Below are 23419 nucleotides of genomic sequence, written 5' to 3' on the forward strand. Positions count from 1 at the left end.
TTCCCTACATTTGTCTCACTGGGATTAGACTAGTGTATGTTCTTTCCGTGGCACTATGCCAGTCACAAACTGAAGCTGTGGAAGGCTGCAGCTGTCTGCTTGTTATTAAATGAGGGTTAGTGCAGAGACCAACATACATGGGTGCTCCAACACCCATACTGTTTTGCAGATACTTTATGAACGGAAGCTTAAATTCACACTTTAGTATAAGAAACCTCTGAGTCACATTTAATACTAAGATCCCACTTGCAAATGGTTCACGAAATTACAAAAAGGAGTTTTAACAAATGGCTAATAAGATATTAGAGACTCTTATGAATATCGCACCTAATTAGTCTTCTGATTCTAATGAGTCCATGATAATCTTCTGATGTCCTTGCCATCTTCCCTAGCAGAAACTATACATGTAGTCAAATACTGGAACAGATGTCCAGAGAGGCTGTGGAATATCCATCCTTGGAGATACTCAGAACTTGACTGAACAAGACCCTGAGTAACCTAATTAAGTCAGTGCTGCTTTAAGCAAGGGATTGGATCAGATGATCTCCAAAAGGCCCTTCCAACCCACATTATTCTATGATTCTACAATACATAAATTTTGCCTAAAATATTTACTAACAATTTGCTATTCTTTATTAATTCTTTTCCACTTGGAAAAAGCAGCTCTGTTTGCAAAACTGAGTTCTATGCAATCTGCAGAAGTAGGTGTATGAACTAACTCAGTTAAGCTGAGTTTAGATTTACCAGGCAGCTGGCAGGGAGTTTCCCACAAGCAGCTCTGAACTTCCTTCTTTCCTTGGCCTGATACCATCAGGGTTTGTTGACTTTCAGGTCACGCAGCAAGAGCAGTCTACTCTCTGAGATGTACAAAGGAGAGATGGGTTGGAGGACCAAGGTCAGCTGATCACAAGGTTAAAAAGATTTTATTTGTCATTAAATGGATATTTTTAAATACTGAGGTACATTATGAAGTAATTTTTCACTGTATTTTCAGTGTTTGTATGAACACTTAGTATTTACAGTGTAAGCAGAACAAGGAATGTGCTAAACTGGGGTGTGAACATACAACATGCTCCATGACAGCAGCTATGTATTTGCTCTTCATCCAATGTGAAGGAATTAAAGACAGCCTGAATTCAGGAGGGATAAGTTACTATAGATTTACCACAAAGATAAGAGGAAACATGCTAATAAAAATACATTTCTAGTTCTTGTACCTATCCTGGAGGTTTGTGCAGAGATAGTAACAGAATGCTCCGCAGGACAGGGTGCTTAGATGCACGTTAAAAGTCTGAGTTTCTGTTTCTAGTCCTCCTCACCACCTCAGCTTTCTCTTCATTTTTAAGTGCCTTATCTGAAAAGAACATCCTCTCTGTAAAGTGATTTCAGACCTGGTGTTGAAAATAGGAAAGGTGCATTGAAATAATTTTGATGTACAGCAGTCTACAAAATGAAAATTCTGATGAACCAAATCTGTTTTGAAGCCTAGTGAGCAATATCAAAATAGGGAAAAAAACCCCAGGATGAACCTGTGCTGAATATCTGCATTTAGTATTTCTCCTAGCTGCTGCTTCTATTTAGCAGTTTTGTAGGAGATTATGTGGTATAATGTCCTGACAAGACTAAGAGGTTCCTAGCATACTTGGGAGGAGTAAGAGACTCATAAGATGAATACACATTTCCTTTGGCTGGGAGAAAGAATACACCTGGATTAGATGACTCTGGAATGACATAAGGAATTTCTGATCACACGTCAACCTTTCTTTTTCTCCAAAGAGCAGTCATGTGCAAAGGCATACATAGAAAAAACAACGTAGAAATAAACAGTTAATACATGTGATGGAGAAGTGTTATATTCTTACTACTTCAACAGAAATACTGATAAATATTGGGGAAATAATTGCTTTTATTGTGCTTGCCAGCTGTACCCTAATGAAGGAACACAGACCTCATCCTTTTGAGTATTTTTAGGGATATTAACTAAACTTGATAAGGTATCTAGAATGCAACTAAACTTGCCTTCTAGATAAGAAGAAGGAAGTATTTTATATTTTGATGTTTTGAAGATTTCAAGGTGATATGCACATGGTAAGAGTTTTTAGTTTCTTTCCAAGGAAGCAAGAAACTTCAGGTGGTCATGGAAGAAGGATTTAAACAAACTGATGGTTTGTCTTTAAATAATCAGATAATTTCCCTAGAGAGTACGTATTTCCCCAATTACTACTCTGAAATGTTATTTCATAGTTACAAAGCACCATGCAAATCTATCCTACTAAATGGATACTAATGATCATTACTATTAATTAACAGCATAACAGGTGGAGCTTGGAGCAGTGAGCACTTTCCTTTAATATGTAGTATGCCATAATGTTTTACTTGTCCTTAAAATTAAATGGTCAGAATACGTTAATCACAAAATCTAGTATAGAGCGTCTGTCAGAGCAGTGCTAACGATTGCTTAGTGTGCCCCAAAGACAAAGATGTTAGTTTTCCAGTATAAAAATTCGCTATTATTCTGGAAAAGACCTTGCCCTTGGCTGTTGAATGTCACATGCAGTATTCAGAATATGCACTGTACAGTACAGGGCAAATACAGCACATGCAGTACCGTATGCTACATTCTCTTTGCAATTTCTGCCTTGTTGGCTCCGTTAATGCACACAATTACAAATAGGCAGTGCAGATTTTAAAAGGCAAGTTCACACCCGTGAATTACTTTTAAAGGGAATCTGAGATATTTTACAACACGTGTAAGGGTATATGCTGGTTAGATGACAGCCACTGAGGAAAAATGAATGGGGAACATTCTTCAGTTTCTTTCTAAATAGCTAGAGTCTTCTGAAGGTGACAATAAGGGAGAGCAAAACATATGAATCACCTGTACATCTCCTACATTTTGCTGGAAATTTTTCTTATTCAGATGAGCACTCCGAGGTGTTAAATAACTTCCTCTTACGGCCATATAATATCAAGTAATTTTTATTCGAGGTAATCAAAATGTTAGAAATCTTTCACTTTCAATTGTTTGGTGATGTACCTTCTTATTTTTTTAAACCCTTCATAATACTATATGAATTAACAATGGAGAGTCCTGTCCAATTTAATCAATAAACCACTTCAGTTTTGTGTAAGGAACATAATTGCGTTTTTTCTTCAACATAAAAATCTATTTGGCTTCAGGTTTTTTATGGTAGATATTTAGAGAGCAAAGAGATTTTTCAAGCTGTCTTCTACCCCAGAGTTTGTATTTGAGGATGTAGGTTCTTTCCCCTGTTTAATGCCCATCTAGTTACAGGACTCGTAAGTCAGTAATATGAAATCTAATTATGGACATAATTGTAGGCATTGTTCAATGAATGGCATCCTGTGATAATCTAAATATGCTGCATGTGCAGTGAGAAAATTTTGTAATTCTAAAGAATTACAGTCTGAAATAGTTTGTTATTTGTAACAGCATAAAGTACTGAAAATTTCTGCTGCATGAGAGCGATATGCACTTCATAGTTTATTCACAGACTAGAACTCATTCTTGAACAGTTGGTCACCATGCCTTTCTTAAAAGCACAGGTTTTTAACCACTGTTTCAAATAAAAGGCTAATAATATCCTGTTCATCAGATGTTCTAATAATAATGGTGAAAGAGACTCTACATGTATGACCTTGAGCTTTCTAGCATTTTAGGTGTTTATTGTGTAGTATAGTCTAAAAATAAAAGACAAAACTATTAAAATAATAGTGACCTTCCAGAGTGAATGCCATATGACACTACCACATTTTTTTTTCCAATGTGACCAAAGTTTTCTTTTTTTTTTTTTTTGACAGATGATTAGTCTATGGTTATAAAATTTTTGGGGATGTAGTATATCTTGAACATTTTGAAAAAAAAAAGCCTAGAATACAGATCTAGAATAAGTTTTATGTACCATGGCACCAAAGAAGTACCAATGCCACTTCCATTCAAGAGGAACCTATGTTCCTTTTCAGTGTGATGGTCCAGATTTAGTTAATTGTCATGGCATTACTTACAGGCCCTCAGATTCACAGATTTGATGGCCAGAAGGGACAATTATATCCATCTAGTCTGTCTTGGATTGCACAGGAATGTTTTTCATTCAGCAGTTCCACTTCAGGTCCCAAATTCTGATTTAGTTAAACAACATCTATTAGAAAATCATCGCATCTTAATTTGAAGTGATTCACAGAAACTGCACCGTTGCTGTTAGTGAATCTTTCTAAGTGCTATAAATAAAATGCTATAACCTTAATGTTAAAAAGGGCGTCTCATTTCTAATTTACGAAGGGTACGCTTCCAGCCACTGGCACCTTTTATATCTCTGTTAGCTAATTTCATTTTCCAAACCTTAAATCCTGCAAAGTGGTTTACAGCTAACTGAACAGATGGTCTCCATATTTAAGTTTTGTAAAATTTGGGTGCTAATGTGATGGCTCTGTCTAAAATTTTGTAGGGGTTTCAGAAGCCATATTCTAAAGTTTCATCATAAGTATTAGGGTTCATCACTTGTGTTTAAAGTTCAAATTCATGTTACTTCATATAATTTTGAGGGAGAACATTTTTATGAAGTGCAGGACAATAATAATATAGGCCACTTATTTTCTTTGTTTTCTTGCTTTAAAAATTGTGCATCTCTTGAAGAAGGCACAATCTTGACGAAAGAAAAAGGAAAAATTAAACATAAGGAAGATGTGCAGTGTTCAGTTCTGTGCCCCTGTTTTATTCCTGCTATGCAAAAAGTTTACTACTTATTGTCTTAAATCTCTACCCATGTGTTCAGTCATATGGACAAAGAGAACAGTTTTTCCCTGTGCTATACTGGATCACTGCATACAACTATATAATTACCCACATCTGCCTACAAACTGCTTTATATCCACATAAATCTGTACCCTTTCTGAAACAGGACAGCAATATCCTCATTCGTTTGTGAAAAATTCAAGTGCTAAATATTTATTCAAATTTATTTAGAGTCATAATACTACATATGTGCAAAACCTTAAAAAGAAATCATATATGAAAGTTGCACATGCTGTAAAAATTTAATAATCTACTTTTAAAAAAATTTGTGTTTTTTAAAAACATGCTATGAATTCAAAAATACTATTAAATTTAAAATTAAATTTAAAACAAATTAGAACACTAAGAATATTCTGAAAGCAGGCATATAAAGCACTAATCAATGTAAGGAAAGAGTTTAAATACTTTAGAGTTTACTGGTTTGTATATTTTTTTACCATAGTAAAGTACATTCAAGTCTTTTTATCCCAAGGATTAGTATCCTCTCGATACATGTGACTGAAAATAAGAAAGGAGTTAGTTTTGCTGACCTGAGAAACTATTTACTAGGCACAAGTGATTCACCATGAAATGTGTGGTGGGAAACGAAGAACTAACAGCATTTTCTTCTCAACCTCAAACTTATTAAATAGTTTGTTGAGACTGTCGGGGTATGTAGAAGAACTGCTGTAACCTTAGAGCAGACAGTGAATCAAAAATTACATGATTTTCTCAAATGAAATTCATGACTAGTGAATCAATTTCTACCGAAATAGCTCAGTTCTGCATTTCGGAGATGAGGGAACTCCATGGGGTAAATTCAGTCAGTAGTTTGCATTAGTGGTACATGAGCTCACTGGTCCAGGGCAGCCGAGTATGAACGAGATTTTCATTCACTGATGAAAGTACCTAAGTGACACTTCCCTGTCCTTATAATACTTCTCCAGCCTACATGAAAACTGTAGATATTGAGTTTAACTTTGAAGCCAAGTTTTCTGTGGAGTCAGCTGTGGACAACCTGTCTCACCTTCCAGGTTCCCAATGTGTGGAGGCGGCAGAGAGAGGCAGTGGGGCCCTGAGAGCCAGAGACGGGCAGCAGGGGTCACGGGGCTGTCGGATGACTTCCCAAAGACAAGGTCAGCAACATCCTGGGAAACTCCACTAAGCAGTACAAAGGGATGGGATGGGAAGAGCACAGAGCACGGCTGAGCACAGAGAAAGTGTCTTAGAGCCTTCAGAGCAGAACAAGTAGTTTGGGATTAGGAATGATCTGGAAATCACTGCACATATCGCCTAAATTACATGTCCCTGCTGGTGAAGAAAGTGACTGCCATATCCATATGTCACATGGGAGATTTACTACTTTCTTGAGCTACACACACAAAAATGAGCGGCACATATCATAAGGAAAGGTACAGCAATCCCGTTGTGTTCTAGGATGCCTTCATTTACCTGAAAGAGTGCCACAATCTTTTGCACCATGAGCATTCTGGAAAGTTGTGAATATCTTCACTTAAGGACCAGACCCTCAGGTATGTTTTGGTTTTACATAGCTGAAAACCTTTTCAAAAGGCTTCATAAAAAAGGGAAAGATAGCTTTACCAAATAGTAGAATAACATAATTTTTTTTAATATACATAAATCATGCTTCTGTAAGTGACAGTAGAACCCAGCATATCAGACACTTCCCTAATCATCTCAGTCAAAAGCTATAGATTATGCCTTAGAAGAAATCACAAAGCATTAAACCACTGGTAGATTCTGATATGTTATTTATACAGTGCTATATTCCTGGCTACGCACAACCAAATCTCTCCAGCACTGTAACAAGCAAGGTCAACTTGGGTAGTTGAAGTTTTATTTTTTAAATGACTTTTATAAAAATATTTAGCCCTGGGGCTTTTAATTTGCTTGGTTTGTCTACCGTATTTCTCAGCTTTTGGTATTAAAGCACACTGGAATAATTTTATAAAAGCAATTTTTTAGTTTTTGAGTGTTACAAAGTAGACTGTCCAAGAATACATAATTTACAATACATGTCCATTACTAAAACTGTACTGTAGCCAGAAAATAGGTGTGATATAGTACTTTTCTTTTAAAATTATACCAGTTCATCACCCTGAGTCATTTTTAGGTTTCTATGGTGAATGTTTTTTCTGCAGAGGAGGCCTGAGAGTTTGCTGGCTGGCTGACTCTTTCCTCCAGTCCTAACCACTATGGGAAACAGGTGCTAGAAATCCTTTTCAGAAGCAACCTTTAAGTTTTTAGGAGGACAGGGTGAGAACCCTGCTCATTGTAAGACAGATTCTGATCCAACTATCCATTTCTTTTGATGAGAGTGATTATATGACATGGCCAACTGTGATGTGGAGTTGATAGCCATGATTGTAGAATTAATAACTTAGGAGATCTCCTTCCACTCTGCTTTGCTAAAAGTGAGATAAATGGTGCTGAAATGAATCCTTGCCATTCATGTTTTACAAGAACAATATTAACATTCATGAATGTTTTAGCTTTAAAACCCTGTGATGAGTTTGGTTAACAAAAATGCCAACTCCTGCAGGTACTTATTTCAGAAAGCAAATCAGTTTGTTTCTACATGAGTATGGACCTCCTGGACTTCTGTGAATGTCTGTGAACACGGTGACCTGGGGCAGCGGAAGCCGTATGCAGTACAACGGCATTTAAGCTCCGTTCAGAGAAGCCTGATCAACTTGATGCTGAAAGCAGCTGCTAAAGCAGGTGAGCTGCTTACACTAAGGTTGCTGATGTTGCTGCAATTGGTGCAGCATAGAACTGGTGCAGTTTTTTAGAGCTCTATAGTGTACAAGGCTCAAAGGTCAGACTCAGAGTGCTGCTCTGCAGGGCTGAGAACTCCAGAGAAACTCTCAGTCCTATATAGGATTGATTAAGCTCACTAAAACAACACCCAGTCCTAAATGAGCCACAGCTTTACTTCCTCTCTGTTGTGGCTCTTGAAACTCTGAGAGTGTGATTCCTTCACACAATAGCAGCGAGAAGCCACAGATCGAAAGCAGCTGCCACCATGTTTGCAAAGGGGAACGTGCTCCTAACAGTCTGCAATTTCTGTCCCAGAAGTGCTGCAGCTACTGGTTCACCCCATTCAGAGATGTCTCTGTTTGAGTCAGAGCTTCAAGTAACCTTCTCAGAAATGGAGCTAAAGACTAGTCATCGCAGAAGAAAAAACCCCAAACCCAAAGCTGACTGTAAACCAGCCTTGGTTCATCCTCAGTCTCCCTCAGTTACACGGTATCTGTCACTGCAAAGCCCTATTACGCTACTGAATAATCAGAGGGGGAATGAAAAGGTAGGTCTTGCTATCAGTTCTTCTGTGAGATCTAAGGCTTATCATGCAGTTTCTCTGCTAACCCTGAGGCTTACTACTCAAGCACTTTCCAAATCTTGAATACATGATGTATCAAATACTAAATATCTGTAGGCAATCCCCAGATATCCTTTCGGTGCCTGTAAAAGTGTATGCATTTAAATACACATCCAAAACATACCTTTGTTATTCTCAGTACTAAACAACATTCTCAGCGTGTAACCCTGCACTTTGAAAGATCAACTGCCATTAGACTGCAACTTTTGATTACTGGAGATGCTTGTGATGTTGGAATGGCTGCCTTTTGGTGATAATCAGAGCAACAGCAGCTGGACATGAAGAAAGATGTTTAGGGAAAGTTCTGTTAGAATTGTTCTGAGCTGCACAAAACCCTGATATTAATAAGAGAATCTAGAAAATTTACAGAAGTGTTATGTTAAGGCAGAAATTATTTCAGTTACCTAAGGAATTCTGCCTTGTGGCTTGGGGATAACACAGCATTAAAGAATGTTGTCCTTGGTTTGTGAACTGTACTTTGGACACGTATCTTGAAATGGACTGTAGGAAATCAAGGGGTGTATGCTCTAAGACATAACAGCAATGCAGATTGCATATCCAAAATAAAAGTTTACACATCTTAATTGATTAGCAAGCAAGACTTTTTTCCCTAAACACTAAATAGGCTACAAGAGCAGCAGTTAATAGCAGGGGAGGAAAACTGCATCATTCGTGGTACACGTAGACAGTCCAGTTCACATTAAAAGGAGACCTGCCTTTGTCTTCTAAACACAGCAGGTTGTCAGTGGTATTTGATATAAGTAGATGAAGCACAAAAAAATAACAGCAGCACAGTTGCAGAACAATTCAAATCACAGCCCACAGTAGCCTGTCAATAAGTGGTAACCATGCACACACTGCAATATTTGATACCACTTCTAAGAGTGAGAAATGTGGTATCGCTGGCACTCACTAGAAATACTATAAGTAATGTCAAGTCAGAAACTCAAAGCGTAGGATGGTCAAACAATGCAGGAAAAGGAGCCGGCATCCTTTGTGGTGCTCATGACACAGCTAAGGGACGTGTTATTCAATTGGGAGAAACAGCAGTCTTCATCAATTCTTCTAGCAGTTCCTTGAAGCTCTCTGAGGCAGCAAGAACAACAGTCCATACGAGTTTATGAACTACAACAGTCAGTCCGCATGTCAAGCCATGCTGTTCTTCGATGAAAGTGCATTCTATCAATCAGTGTAACGAAAGATTGATGAGAATAATAATCCAAAGCTTGCGATATGTACAATGGGGGGGAAAAAAAAAGTTGTCTTCCTTGGAGCTTGGAATTTTTGTTATCTTGATCCACTTGATAAATGCCATACAACATAGTGCTTGCATTGGCCTTAGTCAGCAGGGAGAGATGACAAGGCCACCTTGGCACTCCTGCGTTAATCTGTCATCTGATGCAAGTGCATGCCAGTGCATGGGCAAGGCACTGGAAGTCATTTGCTGGTGGTGAGAAGGAGCGGGGAAGACAGCGGGAGGGTGGTGGATGAGTCTCCTCCCCATGACCTCCATATGGTCTTTGCTGACTGTGGGCGTGGGAGGGGCAGAGCACTCCGATACTCCTTGGCTGTGTCAGGTCACATAGGCAGCCTGCCTGCCGGGTAGTCCGAGGGTGTATTTATACTTCAGCTTCCCTAAAGGTACTGAGACATCGGTAGTATGTACAAAACAGCAGGTTCTAAACCAAGGGAAAGTCAGAGGAAGGAGTTGATCCAAATCACCTGGGCTCTGAAGGCATTTGCAATTTTGCTCTGAGACCCACGATTCCTACAGTTAATTGACGATCACTGATCTTGAACACCAAGAGGCAAATAAAATGAGGCAGTGAGGTGGCCATAAAAGCTGTCCAAGGACTTCACCGTTTTTATTTTATTAAGAAACATGAGTGTTTCTGTGGGTGTAATGTAAAAGAGATGCTATTTCCCTGGTATATGTAAAAATACATTATCAAATGCAGCTTTCGCCAGAGTGTCTGTTGTGTCTTTTGTGGATCATCAGCGCACAGATGATTAGGGCTTCTACTGTACAGAAGACATTATCAGGCCATAAGGGTGAGTAACAGAAACGTTTGGTGTTACTAAGTTTTGCAGCCTGAATTGTCTACATTTTATTTAATTGCCTGTCTCATACTTTGTTTTTATATATAAAGACAGAAAAGCAGTCATTTTGCATTTCCACTGTAAAAACTAAAAAACCAAAAGCAAGCAAACAAAAAATATTCCACCCCTTCTGCTGCCAGAGAGCTGAAGCTGATGATTATTGCTTCTTTCATTTTCCTGGTTTTATCACTGTTTCCATACTATTGTGTATTTTGCTAACTATACAAATACTGATACTGTTATGTATTAATCTGCATATTAGGTATACAACAGTGACTACTTGGTTAAAACATTGTCAAGCTCTTCATCACCTCTATCGTCTCCTTTTCTGACTGTTACAGTACATCAGTTCTGACATTCCAGCACAGAAGAAAATTATGAACCATTGGTAATGTTTAATTACACAAGAGCAGAAGCTGCTTTTCAACTTTTCACATTTTGTGATTGTGAAAAGCTTGTGCACCGAGACTCTATTAGAGTCTCGCTTTCAGTTACTGCAGTCAAATCGCAAAGTTTTAATTGCTTCATACCAGCCAGTATTTATTCCTTCAAGAACTTCCAGGTTATTTCCCCTGGAATCATGTGAAGGCACTTTAGTACATAAATGTAGTTTCCCCTATAATTCCTAGCACTTAATTTGGGATCCAGAAAGTTTCCATCCTCCTCCCTGTGTGGATTTTGATACTTGAGTCACATTGCTATTTAATTTGAAGCTATACTGTTATGTCGTACTATTGCTGAACCTAAAAGGTTGCTACTTCCTCTGCTTAGGTAGAGATGTTCAACCACTTCTCATCAAAGAAGGTCTTCTCATGCTGCGTCATCCTAAATTCATGCATTCATTGGAGTCTGCTATTCCTCCCTTACATTAATCACCAAAAAACTTTGCCATCAACATCTTTGCAGTCTAAGAGTCTCAGAATCCATTTATGAGTCCAGTAAATATTACTGTGTGTTTTCTTTCCATCTGAACTGTGTTTAGCAAGGATTCCCCAGCACCTTTCCTGTGCTGAAACATCTGAAACCTATCACAAAAAGATTTCTGAAAGATAAATTCATCAGGTGTATTAATGTGATAATGTGATTTTATATTTTGCAAAACAGTCCCTTCTCCAAAATGGGAAATGATTTAACGGTTTTAAAAATAATATTAGAGCAAATTTCAACTGCTGAACATTTAAAGGAAAGTCCATTAGCATAGTCAAACAAATTTTACAAAGCAGTCTTTTAAAAAGCTATGTAATGTCACATGTTATTTCCATTTAGCTCACGGTATTACACGTAATACCTCTCTTATTACTGAGACTAGTAAGATACATAAGCAAAGCTCTCTCCTTCACAGTTAGGCTGACAACTGAGAAGAATTTACACCACCACTGCTCATTGCAGTGACTGTGAAGTGGTGTCAAAAAAAAGTTAATTCTTGTAGGTGTGAAAGAATTTGACAATTTGAGCTGGTCAGTTGGAAATGAGACTGTTTATATTTCAGTATATTAGTAATTACCATTTCTGGAAAAAAACCCAACACAATAGCAACTTGATAGGTTTGTTATAAGTTAGTGGCTTTTCAATGTATGTTCACGCAAGCCCCTTAAAGATTGATAAACGTGTATTAACAACCCTGTACAGCATTAAGAAAGCCTACAAAGACCATCCAAAAATGTAAATACAGAAAAATTATGGATAAACCCTTTTAGATGCAGAAATGCTTCTCTCATAGAAGTAGGAGAATCACAGAATCATGGAAGGTAGGGGTTGGAAGGGGCCTCTAGAGCGAATATAGTCCAACCCCCCTGCTAAAGCAGGATCACCTAGAGCAGGCTGCACAGGATTGCGTCCAGGTGGATTTTGAATGTCTCCAGAGGAGGAGATCGCTGGTTTTATTTTATTAATATAACTTTCTAATAATATTGACTCGATCATTCGCCTCATTCCATGCATTCACTCAAATGTTGTCTAGTTTGTCTTTATCCCTTTTACCCCCGTTATTAGCCAGAGCTATGGCAATGAGCTAAAACTTCATTTTTATTATGCATGTTTGATTCAATGTTAGTTCATCACCTCCTCCCTTCCATTCTTCCCTTCGCTCCTACCACCTGTTGCATCTTCCTGGAAGTCTAGACGGTGAGGTCTCTCAAACAGAAACTGTCTTTTTCTGCATCGGAAACTGAACCCACTATCAGACTTGTTTAGTTTGCAAGGATACTAACTGACAATGATTAGCAATTAGAATACCAGAATACAACTTGTAAGGCAAGTATGTTTGTGATCTCTGCAGACCATATCAACATCTTAGTCAATACTTATGTTTGTTTAATGACTGTAGTAAGAACAAAACTAAGAACTGCCATACAAGGTCAGACTAAAGGTCCATTTAGCTCAACATGTTGTATATTCTAATAGAAATTAGGACTAGGTGCTTCGGAAACTGCATCTGTAAAGTAAGTGCTGCTGCTGCCCTTGCTCTACCCTCCTAGCTTCTGGTGATTAGCAGTTTCAAGACTCTCATGCTGAAAGGTATAAAGGGATCTACCCTCCAAGCTGTTTTACCATTCTTTGAAACCATTTACAGTTCTGACATCCATGGCAATGAGTTCCAAGATTTAAATACTGTGAAGAAATATGTCCTTTGCCTCAGTCGTTTGCCCAATCATTTCATTTGCTGCATGCCTTTTTTTGTGCAATGAGAAATAGCATTCATCACTGAATTAACTAATCATCTCCCATTTGTCTTTTCCATACCATTCACATCTTCCTTGATCACTTCTTCTACCAGCCAGAAAGTTGTTGTAAGGTGTCTTTTCACTGACAGCCATTCCATACGGTGCAACACCCTGTTGGCCCTTCTCTGTATCATTTCTAGTTCTGTGTTCTTCTTGAAGTGGGTGCACTACTACAGATGTGGAAGCACAATAGTATTCCCCAGTGACACGATGATGAACATCTGTTTCATTCTCAATTGCTTACACTCAAAATTCTGTCTGCCTGAGGTTTGCCTCTGATAAGCAGTAGTCTGGTCCCACGGGCCAGACACCCATTAGGACCTGGAGCACATTTTTCTGGTTTAGTTTCATCTGAAAGGAGTGTGGTCACTGCTCTCCAAGACAGTTCTGTGATGCAAACGGAGGTGTGGTGCATGGGGATCACAGGGAGATTCACTTCAAAAGCACGTACCCGATCCAAATTAAAATACTAATGTGGACACACCCAAAAACTTTCCACAATCATTCTAAGATCTCTCCTGAACAGTAACGGCTTCTTCAGGGCTCACTGTTATGCATGTATAGTCAGTATTATTTTTCCTTTGATCATTAGCTTGCATTTATAAACACTGAATTTCAGCTGCTGTCATCCAGCTCTTCCCTATCAACCTTTCTCTTGACAATGTTAAGAATAATCTATAAGTTATCACCAATAAATGTGATTATTTTCAAATAATTGATGGTTCTGTAGTATGACACAGGTGCCAGTACTGATGTTTGGAAAGTCTATCACAACTACCCTTCATTGCTTCCTCGCTGTGAGCCAGGTAGTCCAAGAGATGACCAATCCTTCTGGGCCACAGTTTTGTCTCATTAGCAGCTGCTCCTGTGGGATCTTACAAGAAGGTTTTTTGAAAATCCATTTATGCCAGGCAGAGCCATTCTTATCCACATATTGACTAAGAGTTCTGTGAGATGTGCCCTTCCTCTAAAAATTCATGTTAACTCTTCTCCAAACTAAGACGTGCTCACATATATCCGCTGTTTCTATTTCTTTTTATAGGTGCTACTAATTTGCATGCAATGGAGCTCAGACTTAGTGGTGCGCAGTCCCTTGTATCCCTTCTTAATCCACTGGGTGCTGAGCGCATGTAAGTGATTACATTATTAAAGATGATTTCAAATAAACCCCACAAAATCTAAATAAATGCAGTGAAGTGACTTATAGAAGAAAATATCCTCATTGTTCCTGATTTGCCCCTCTGAAGGAATGGGCCGCGAGTTTTGTGGGTGGTCTGTGAGAAATCTAGTAAAGCCCAAGTGGGGCAATTGCTATTTTCAAAGAAAAGTGTCTTTCTGACAGATGTTTTCAATGCTGGTTTTGGTTTAGTGTTTTGTTGTAGTCTACTGATCATGCTGCTACCGTTTACAGTTTTGCAAGAGTCAGCCTATTTCCCCTTCTTTGGTAAGCCACAACAAGAATAATTTTTTCCTATACAGGTCAATCATATCAACTTATTGTGAAAATTTTTAGAGACCTAATAGATTTGCAACAATATTTTATATTGTGACTCATAATGAGATAGTATTGAAATAGTGTTGGAATCTACATTTTCTCTGTGTAATAGAAGAAAACAGATTGAAGTGTATTTGCCTTCAGCTTTGCAATATTACCAGTCTAAAGTTTTAATAATAAACAAAAAGTGTGACATTGTTGTTCAACAGGCCAAAAGGATGATTTTGCTTTTGTCAAAACCAGAATATTCTTATTCGTAAATGTAAAGCAAGCCAGCATTCACATACCCCACTACTAGTTGCCCTACATTGCAAATACTTCACTTTAAATTGCGTGATATATTATATTGTTCTAATAGTTAAAACACAAGGAATAGTTAACTATTTAATTAATCTTTTTTTTGCCAGTGTCAGGACACCAGTGTCATAAAACGCACTGCAGAAGTTGTCTGAAAAATATATGGGTAAGGAGGAACAACAAAAAGGGACTGCACTGATGAAAATGTACAGAGCCAAGAAACTGTAACACTGCTAAAAGTCAAATGAATGGACAAAGAAATGCTATTTACAGCATAGCTGGCCATCACAATTACTCCATTGATTTTAAAAAAATAATTAGCCAATTTCCTTCAATATTAGACTACATTTAAATTTTGCTATTATTTGGACTGCCTCTCTCTAAATATTTAAACTTTCAGAAACAATTAGTAAACAATGAGTTTGATTCAAAATTAAAATCAAGCAATAAAGAGCAGCCCAACGTAAAGCACTGTATTTGTCATTCAGAAAGCCTTACAAAAATTTATGTCATTTTAATCTTCAGATAGATATGAACGATGACCCTGGACAACAAAGGGAATCATGTTCAGTTCAGTATCTTTGGTGGTAGGAAAGTCTACACTACAAATGTTTAGGCTTTCGAGAGTGATACAGAGCAGATTTTCACTAGCCCTTCCAAGCAAGAGTATGCTTATGACACATACCTTGAGATAAACTACACTGGATCCAGATAAAACACTTCATCAAGATTGTAACAAAACTGTAACATGCATAAGATATCAATTGGTTTTCAGTATCCCAAAATATGCCAAGCAGTTTACAATGTAATGAGGAAGTTGGAATCGTGGTAACAGAGTGACGTTGTAGGTAAACAAGACAGTCATTATGTGCATTGTAATGTTCCATATGCGGCTCGACACTGGAATTTCTTAGTAGGATAATGAATATTGCCAGAGTTATCCAGTTACGCTTTTGAAACTCACTTGGTATCTTTAGTTTAGAGAACTACAAGAGCGGGGCAGAAGGGACCTCAGGTTAACTCTTTGTTATTGGCTTTATACCTCAGTTTCATCTATTGTCCAGAGGATTGTCCAGTTTAGGATTGAAGAATACTGTCTGCACTGCAAATCACACCTAGTTTGGAATAGTCTTCAAAACTTTCATCAGGTAACAAGATTTCTAGATTTCTACTGACTTAGGTATTGCTCGCAGGCTACCTTATTTTGAAGACAGTTGTCTTCTAAATACTGATTTTGATGATAAATCAATGACAATGTACAGATACATAACTGATCCTTCAAAACAGTTGTTAGCAAAGCTTTTCCGCTAAAAAAACCAAAAACCAACCAAGTAATCAGGTGTTACTTACAGATGACCAGAGGTTTAGCTGGTGGGAAAAACCCCTGTTAGTGAAATCAGCATTGCATCCACAGCTTGCCATTCTACAGAAGGAGTAGATGCTTAACTCTGTTCTATATTCCCCAAATCCTACCTCAAGTCACTGTTTACTGCTTGTGAAATCAGTCTTGTTCTGTCACCATGGAACTGTTATATCAATAAAGAGGTTGATTTAAGTTGAGAAATAATAATGTTTACTTAATTATACCATCTTCTTGCAATTCACCTCTGTCTTAGAAGATACATATGTGAAATACTTTAAAAACAGATTTCTACTTTCCAGGTCAATAAGCAGGTTTAAGTATGCGTCTCTCCCAAAACGTGACTCCATTGAAAGATATGGAAGATGGAAAGCCACAATGCTAAAAACCTTGCATTTCCTCACTTTGTAAAACAAAGATTATTTTCTAAACTCTGCATCTGCAAACCAAACCTAGCATCCAAAAGTTCAGCCGTGTTCTCTCCTATTTGCATGTCTCCACATGCAATAAGGATTCAGCAGGCCAAGCAGTGCCATTATTATCTTCAAGTTTTGACTTTGCTGGTACCTGAGTGCAGGTATAAATGGGAGATGTTGTAACTCATCTGGAAATACATTATCTTTCTGCTGGATCACATGAGCTAAAATAAACTGCAGCTCATTCTCACACAGCTGCACAAACAGGCTAAGATTTAAGTGAAACCTTTCACTTGGTGGACAAGCCTCCTATCCATGGGCATTCTATCATTTCAGTGAGAAGATGCTGTTTTTTAAAATGTCACTTTTCCACAAAGAGCAACACTTTAATGCAAAAACTGCTGAATTTTAAAGACTGATTATTGTGATCCAGAAATATATGCATGTGAGAGTCCCCTTCAGAGATTTAGCTATAATCTTTAGGTCATTTACCTAAGGTGCTATAATATAATCTGACACAATGTTAAAATAAGACTTTAGATTTCAACATCGTTGTCCCTAATTGTGTTCATTGTATATAAATCCCCAAAATATTAAACTAAAAAAACAGCCAGCTTCATGAACATCTCTATGAAATTGATAACTGATTCATGTAATCATCAAAAAAGTTGAATTTTATTGCAGTAAACGGAATGCTCTGTGCTAGGAAAAATAAATCAGGTGTGCTGTTCATATTCAATTGTCTTGCCCTCTAAAGCCATTTCATATACTTTTAATACCAGAGCCTTTGTGAGAGAACTATTTGGGTTCAGATAACGGCAGAACTAAACTGTACATGGAAAATACAAAACATTACCTCAAATTACTGACAACAACTTTAATGTGAATCAACAAACTTGGTATTTAGGAGTAAATACATTACCCTCTGTTACCAAAATGAATAAGGATTTCCTATCACCACATACAACAGTGTATTTGAACCATAAAGCAAAATGGGGCTGCCTTACTGAAGGCCACTGTGAATACCTTTTTGCCAGTCCTTTATTTTTGGTTTGGTATTTCTAAGGAATATGCACCGTATTTCTTTAATATTTAACAGGTCACCTCTTATAAGAAAAAAAAAAAATATTCCATGACACTTTCACCCACTCAGAAAAGCCTGAAGTCATAAGCACATGAAAGTCAAGCAAAGCCAAACTAGTATTTTATATAGCCTGAGAATTACACTAAAATATATACAGCATTCCTTACTGTTAAAGGAAAAATATTTACTTAAAAATAAAACTTCAAACCTAACACATACCTTCTATCATATAACGGAAGTAACTCTCTTTTCATGTAAAGTGTCTTGGTTCTAATACACAAATCTAGAACTGACTACCAGTAAACACAGAATTCCCAATGGGTGTTCTTTTGCTTCTAGAACAAATTGGTATCTGTTTCACAGTCCTAAAAGAAACATAACAGGAGGTATTTCAGATGATTGGAAACCATTTCTAACTAGAAAAAGGCACCTAGTTAACCAAACACTGAGGTTATTCTGTCTGTGATCTTATTTTGCTTCAATATAAAGATATTAATTGAATTTATCTTCAAGTTTACAAGGTTGAAAAGTCTTTTAAAATAACACAGCAGTAGAAAATGAGTGAACTGACAGGATAAATATGCACACCTATTTCCAAAACTTAAAATTTTATGCTTCAGTTTCTTGAGTGCCACCAAAATATGAGAAGTTAGTATAGGTAATACACACTGTACTTTCTAATGTGCTTTATCACCGCTCCTGGATCATGGTTGGCTTTAACAAAAATAATTTTGCAGCCAGTATTAAACACTCCAAATTGCAGAGGTAATTATTGTCTTATTTGCTGAAGTTCAGTAAGAATCCTTGAAGGACTCAGATATTACTAATGGAGTCAAAGGGGAATCAGGAGCATAGTGTACCTTTTGAACGTCATCAATAGCTCGCAATTATTTCAAGCTAAAATCCTGAAACTGTTTAATGGTCATCCTGCCATCCACATAATGTTTTATTTATTCAGGAGGACAGAAAAGAATGATGTATCCAAGCAAGAACAGAGGTGTCAGCTCTGAAGGCACAAAGCACTTCATCTCACGTGCTAACAACTGGTGTGGGACATCACTGCTTTTTTCTAATAAGTCCCTTTGATGCGGTTGGTTTTCTGGGACAGGAAGGAGCAGGGAGGCAAAGCTGAGTCATTTTTTAAATGATGCTACTACCATCTACACACTTGCTAACTGTTAGACATACAAAGTCTTCAGCTTTCTAGACATTTCTTCTGACCTCTGTCATGGAGAGCTTCACAGTGGAGATGCAAAACGTGGATGGATTGATAACCAAAACCCTGCACATACTTTTCCCCACGTGTCCAACATGTAGATGAAGATTTTACACCATGACCAGCTGAGAAGGGAATATTTCAAACACCTCACACAAGAAATGAATAGCCATACTTCTTCCACTTACCTGTTCTGGTGGATACAATTCTTCCCTATTATACAATGATAAGCAAAAGTAGTTCAAATGGAGTAACAAAGAAAGGAAGTGATTCAGAGGCTTTGAACCACAGTACATTCATCCATGCAAATGCAACTGGGCCTAAAATTGACTGCAAACTGGGTTATAAGTCTGCTCTCTCACAGAACACCTACATGCCTGGTCACTACTCGAACAATGTCACTCGTATGCGATGCAGTAGTACCCAACACACAGCCCTCATCCAACTGCCAAACACTGTCATCTTATAATAATACAAAGATCACAAAAAAGCAGAATTTTTTAATGATGCGTAAGAGCTAAACTAGCATGGCTACCATTAGCCTAAGAGATATTAGTTTTATTTCTTTCTAGAACTAGTCGAAACGTCTGAGGAAAACTTAGACAAGAGCAGGCAAAGATCCCCTACACATCCCAGAAATTACTAATACAAAATTGTATCACTAACTTTTTCGGGTCAAAGTTGTTCTTCACAGAACTCCCACTGGCTATTCTGGAGTCACAACAACAGCACAGCTGACATGCAATAACCTTAAAATTGCACAGTAATATGACAGATATCACAAAATGGTGGGGGAAAGGTCAACGATACTATTCAAATCATCATATACTTCCGACAATTTAACACCACGTAGGAGAACGTAAGTGCTGTTCACTTCAAAGAATGTCTGTGTCCCACACAGCAAAATACAGTTCTACAGCAATGTCATCCCTTAACTAGGACCTTTGCTAAAGACTTCAAGAAACCACAACAAAGTAAAAACTGTCTACGTGAAACCTGCCAGATCCTCCACTTCTTGCACTTAAGACCCTACAGCTGATCATCAAGATCATCAAACGGAGAGTAAGTCCAACCATGTCCAAGCAACCACAGCAGCAGTTCCACACCCAAGCACACCCTGATGGTTGTGCAGCGCCTAATCACAGGCACACAGTTCCAACTGGAAGGTGATCATTTCTGTCCTAGCCTAACTGTGCGCTCCAGACAACCGCCACAGAAACAGCCATTTCACCAGGAAACGCAGAGCCTGAGGAGGTGCTCCAGACCAAGAAACGTAGGACATCCAGTCACGTTTGGTTTTTTCAGATGGTAGACTTCCACCCTGGTTCCACTTAGTGGAGCTGGATATTTAAAACACTCAGGTCCGGCCTTTCTTATTTTTAATTTCTGCTTTCTCCTTCTTCTTTGGCAGGGTAAGAGTGGCTAGACTTGTTCTCAGTTTGGGCATTAGAACTGGGTGCCTGAGGTCAAAATTTGGCTGGGTCTTGCCGACTGCCTGCCAGCTCCTTTTTCTCTCCCTCCACCCGACCTGGAAACGGGGCGGCCGTCGCCCGATGCATTGCCGTTCTCCCCGCCGCTGCGGCCAGAGATATGTGTGTGTGTGTGGGGGGGGGGACGACACGACACGACACCCCGCATGCCGGGCTGCGGGGGGCCGGGAACCGGCGCGGCGACGCCGCCCGCCCCACCTCGCACCTCGGGCCGCCCGGCCCCGCCGGAGCGGGGCCCCCGCCAAACTTTGCAGCCCGCCATGGTGCCGGGGGCGCAGCGCGGCCCCCCCCGGCCCGGCCCGGCCGCCGCCCCCGCAGCACCCCGGGCGCGAGGTGAAGCAACCTGGCGCCGGCTCCTGCACTTTGCACAGCGGGCGCAGAGCCGCCTCCATCCCTGCGCCTCCCGGCAGCGCTAAGGCGCATTTTTTCGCACTAATCTGCACATTCAGCACGTCCAGAGCGCCTATGACTTTACCTGGACTTTCTCCACTCTCCGGGCTCATCACACTGCGATCGCCTCCCCATCCTACCGCTAACTCTCGCTCTCCTTCACTCCTTCCTCCTTCTCTCTTGCAAGGCCTGCTAAGATCAAGCCCGATGGAAAGTAGAGAGAGAAAGAGAAAGAGAGAGGCAGAGGGAAGGGAGGGGAGCCGCTCCATCCCTCCCTCCCCCGCCGGCACACACGCCAGCCCTTTTCCCCCCACCCCAGCCCTTCCCTCGGCGATTTCCTCCGCTCTTCGGCAACTAACAGGGCTCCGCGGAGCGGCTCCCAAACGTGCCACCGCTGCCCTCCGCGGCGCCCCGGCCGGCGCCCCCCCCGCCCGCCACCCTCCCACCCCGCGGCCCCCCGCTACCTCGTAAAGGTCCCCTGAAGCCATGCTGGGTTGCGGGACTGGGCTCCTCCGCGCCGTCTCCCTCTCTCCACCTCTCCCGCTCCCCCACTCGCTCTCTCTGTTGAGTAAACTGTGTTTTGCAGAATGACAGGCTTTGGGGCTGGCTGTGCGCAGAATCAGAGGCGAGGAGAGGCAGAGAGGCAGGCGGCGGGGCTGGCGTAACCAGCAGCAGCTCGGGCGCACAGCGCCGGGAGCCGCGTCTCCCCCGCGGCGGCGGGGCCGGCGCCCCCCCCACACACAGCCCGCCCGCCCGCCGCCACCCTCCCCGCCCCAGGGGGTGGCACAACGACCGGGACGGGTCCCCCTGCGCCCTCCGGCAGGGAAAGTCCCAGGGCCGCTCGGAGGGCGGCCTCCTCTTGTTCCCCCCCCCCCCCCCCGCTCCGGGCCGGGAGCGCTTCAAACTCTTTCCGCGTCCAAAATAAATAAATAAATAAAATAAAAAAAAATAAAGGGGGGGAAGGAGCGGCCGCGCGGCGGGGAGGGCCGCGCCGCCCGCCCAAGGTCACCGCGGGGAGAGGCGGGCGCGGGGCCGGCTCCCCGCCGCCGGCCTCGGGCGGCCCTGCCGGCCACCTTCCCGTCCCCTCGGCGCCGCATGGCCGCCCCACCCACCCCATGGCCATCGCCGAGGAAATGGAGGTGGCGGGATCCCTTCCGCCAGCCCCCCGAGGAGCAGCAGCCTGCGGAGGGCGGCGGGTTTCGGGGCCACCTCTCGCCCACACTGGCACCCACCCTCCGCCAGGCAAGGAGAGGCCTCTCCCACTCCCTTGCAGCCATTTTGCAAATTAGCCAGCCCTCTCCAGGAAATGGAAGCCACCAACCTCCCACCACCTGGTCTTCACATGGAGACACTCTGCAGCCAGCATTTTGAAGCGGCTGTGGGACATGGGGCGGCACAGAGCCATCGGCCGTTGTCACGTTAGAGCCTTCTGGGCCTTTTCTCTGAAGAAAAAGGCTGCCCCATGCCACTGGCACCCTTGTGGCCCAGCATGGCGACTTACCTGAGCAAGGGACCCACATGAAAATGGCGCCAAGCAAGCTGAGCAGTATCTCGACCTCATGCCTGCCTTTATGCGCCATTACTGCCGACCGCCTCTTCCGCAGAGATTCCCAGGTTGAGGAGGTTTTCTCATGCCAACTCGGCCATGAATGAAGGTGAACTACCTCATCACGAGAGGACGCCCTTCTTTCTACCAGGCGCGATGGAGTCTTGAGGAGACAGGAGCTGGTATGCGGCAGAGGACTGCGAAGCAAAGGGCTGTGCTTCTGTGGAGGCTGCTTGAGCATCAAGTTGTGTTCTTGCAGCTTCACGCTGTGAAGGATTTGTTTCTCCAGGTAAAGTGTTGAGCGTCCTTGCGATATTTTCTTTCTTGATATGAAAGAGTGCAGTTAGCGTTTGCCCTGCACAGCTCTTCACGCCTTGGCTCCGCAGCCAGCCTGCTGCAGTTGTTACTAGCTTTTAGACTCCATGTTGTCACCTCATAGCTGACCTGTGGTAGTCATTCCCCCACAGCACGGGAGTGATGCTGAGTGCTGCGCAGTCTGACTTTGCCGTGGTCGTGGCTTTCGTTCGTGGCTTTCGTTCATCTTCATTGTGTTGGCATTTTTCATCTCTTTACTTCAGTCCTTTGTGTAACGCTGCACTCCACGTTAATGTGGGACTTGGCACTGCCCAGACTATTATCTGAGCGGCAGATTGGAGCCAGTTATTGAGTATAATACAGTAAGTCTGGGCATGGTTAATAAATGTCGCTGGTATCGAGCGCTGAATTATTTCTGAAATTTCATTTATGACCAAAAAATATGGCGTGATCCAAGTGGGGTGAAGCTGAAGACTCTTCTGACTGAGAGGATTCCTGTTTGAAATATCAATAGTGGGTATTTTGAACATTGTCACTTTTTATCATAAAAGTAGGAAATAACACATGCACATCCAACTCTTGACTGACCCCATCTCCTGAACTGTGAATATTACCTCTGGTGATTATGAACTTGCCAGCAAACCAGCTTAGTATTGACTTACAGTTCAATAAAAACTATCTTATGGTAGTTTGGAGCTCAGAGATGTTTATGCTTTGTGTGGTCTGCTGGGTGGTGTGATAATGTTGAATTCCTAAGGACAAGCTACTCTGCTTATGTAAAACATAACTGGT

The 23419-nt window shown here is 40.9% G+C and overlaps 1 protein-coding gene across 1 annotated transcript in view; it reads right to left on the bottom strand.

The window, feature by feature from the left end:
• The window catches only part of CDYL2 (chromodomain Y like 2), a 62801-nt gene extending 40455 nt beyond the window's left edge, over nucleotides 1–22346 (bottom strand). The window contains 5 exon segments of the mRNA XM_075765986.1: nucleotides 21231–21545; nucleotides 21548–21713; nucleotides 21715–21800; nucleotides 21802–22097; nucleotides 22268–22346. Coding sequence (XP_075622101.1) covers nucleotides 21231–21545; nucleotides 21548–21713; nucleotides 21715–21800; nucleotides 21802–22097; nucleotides 22268–22346 — 942 coding nt within the window.
• Nucleotides 22347–23419: the final 1073 nt, after the last annotated feature.

Source organism: Balearica regulorum, chromosome 13 (assembly GCF_011004875.1).
Source record: "Balearica regulorum gibbericeps isolate bBalReg1 chromosome 13, bBalReg1.pri, whole genome shotgun sequence".
In the NCBI taxonomy this organism is placed as follows: domain Eukaryota; kingdom Metazoa; phylum Chordata; class Aves; order Gruiformes; family Gruidae; genus Balearica; species Balearica regulorum.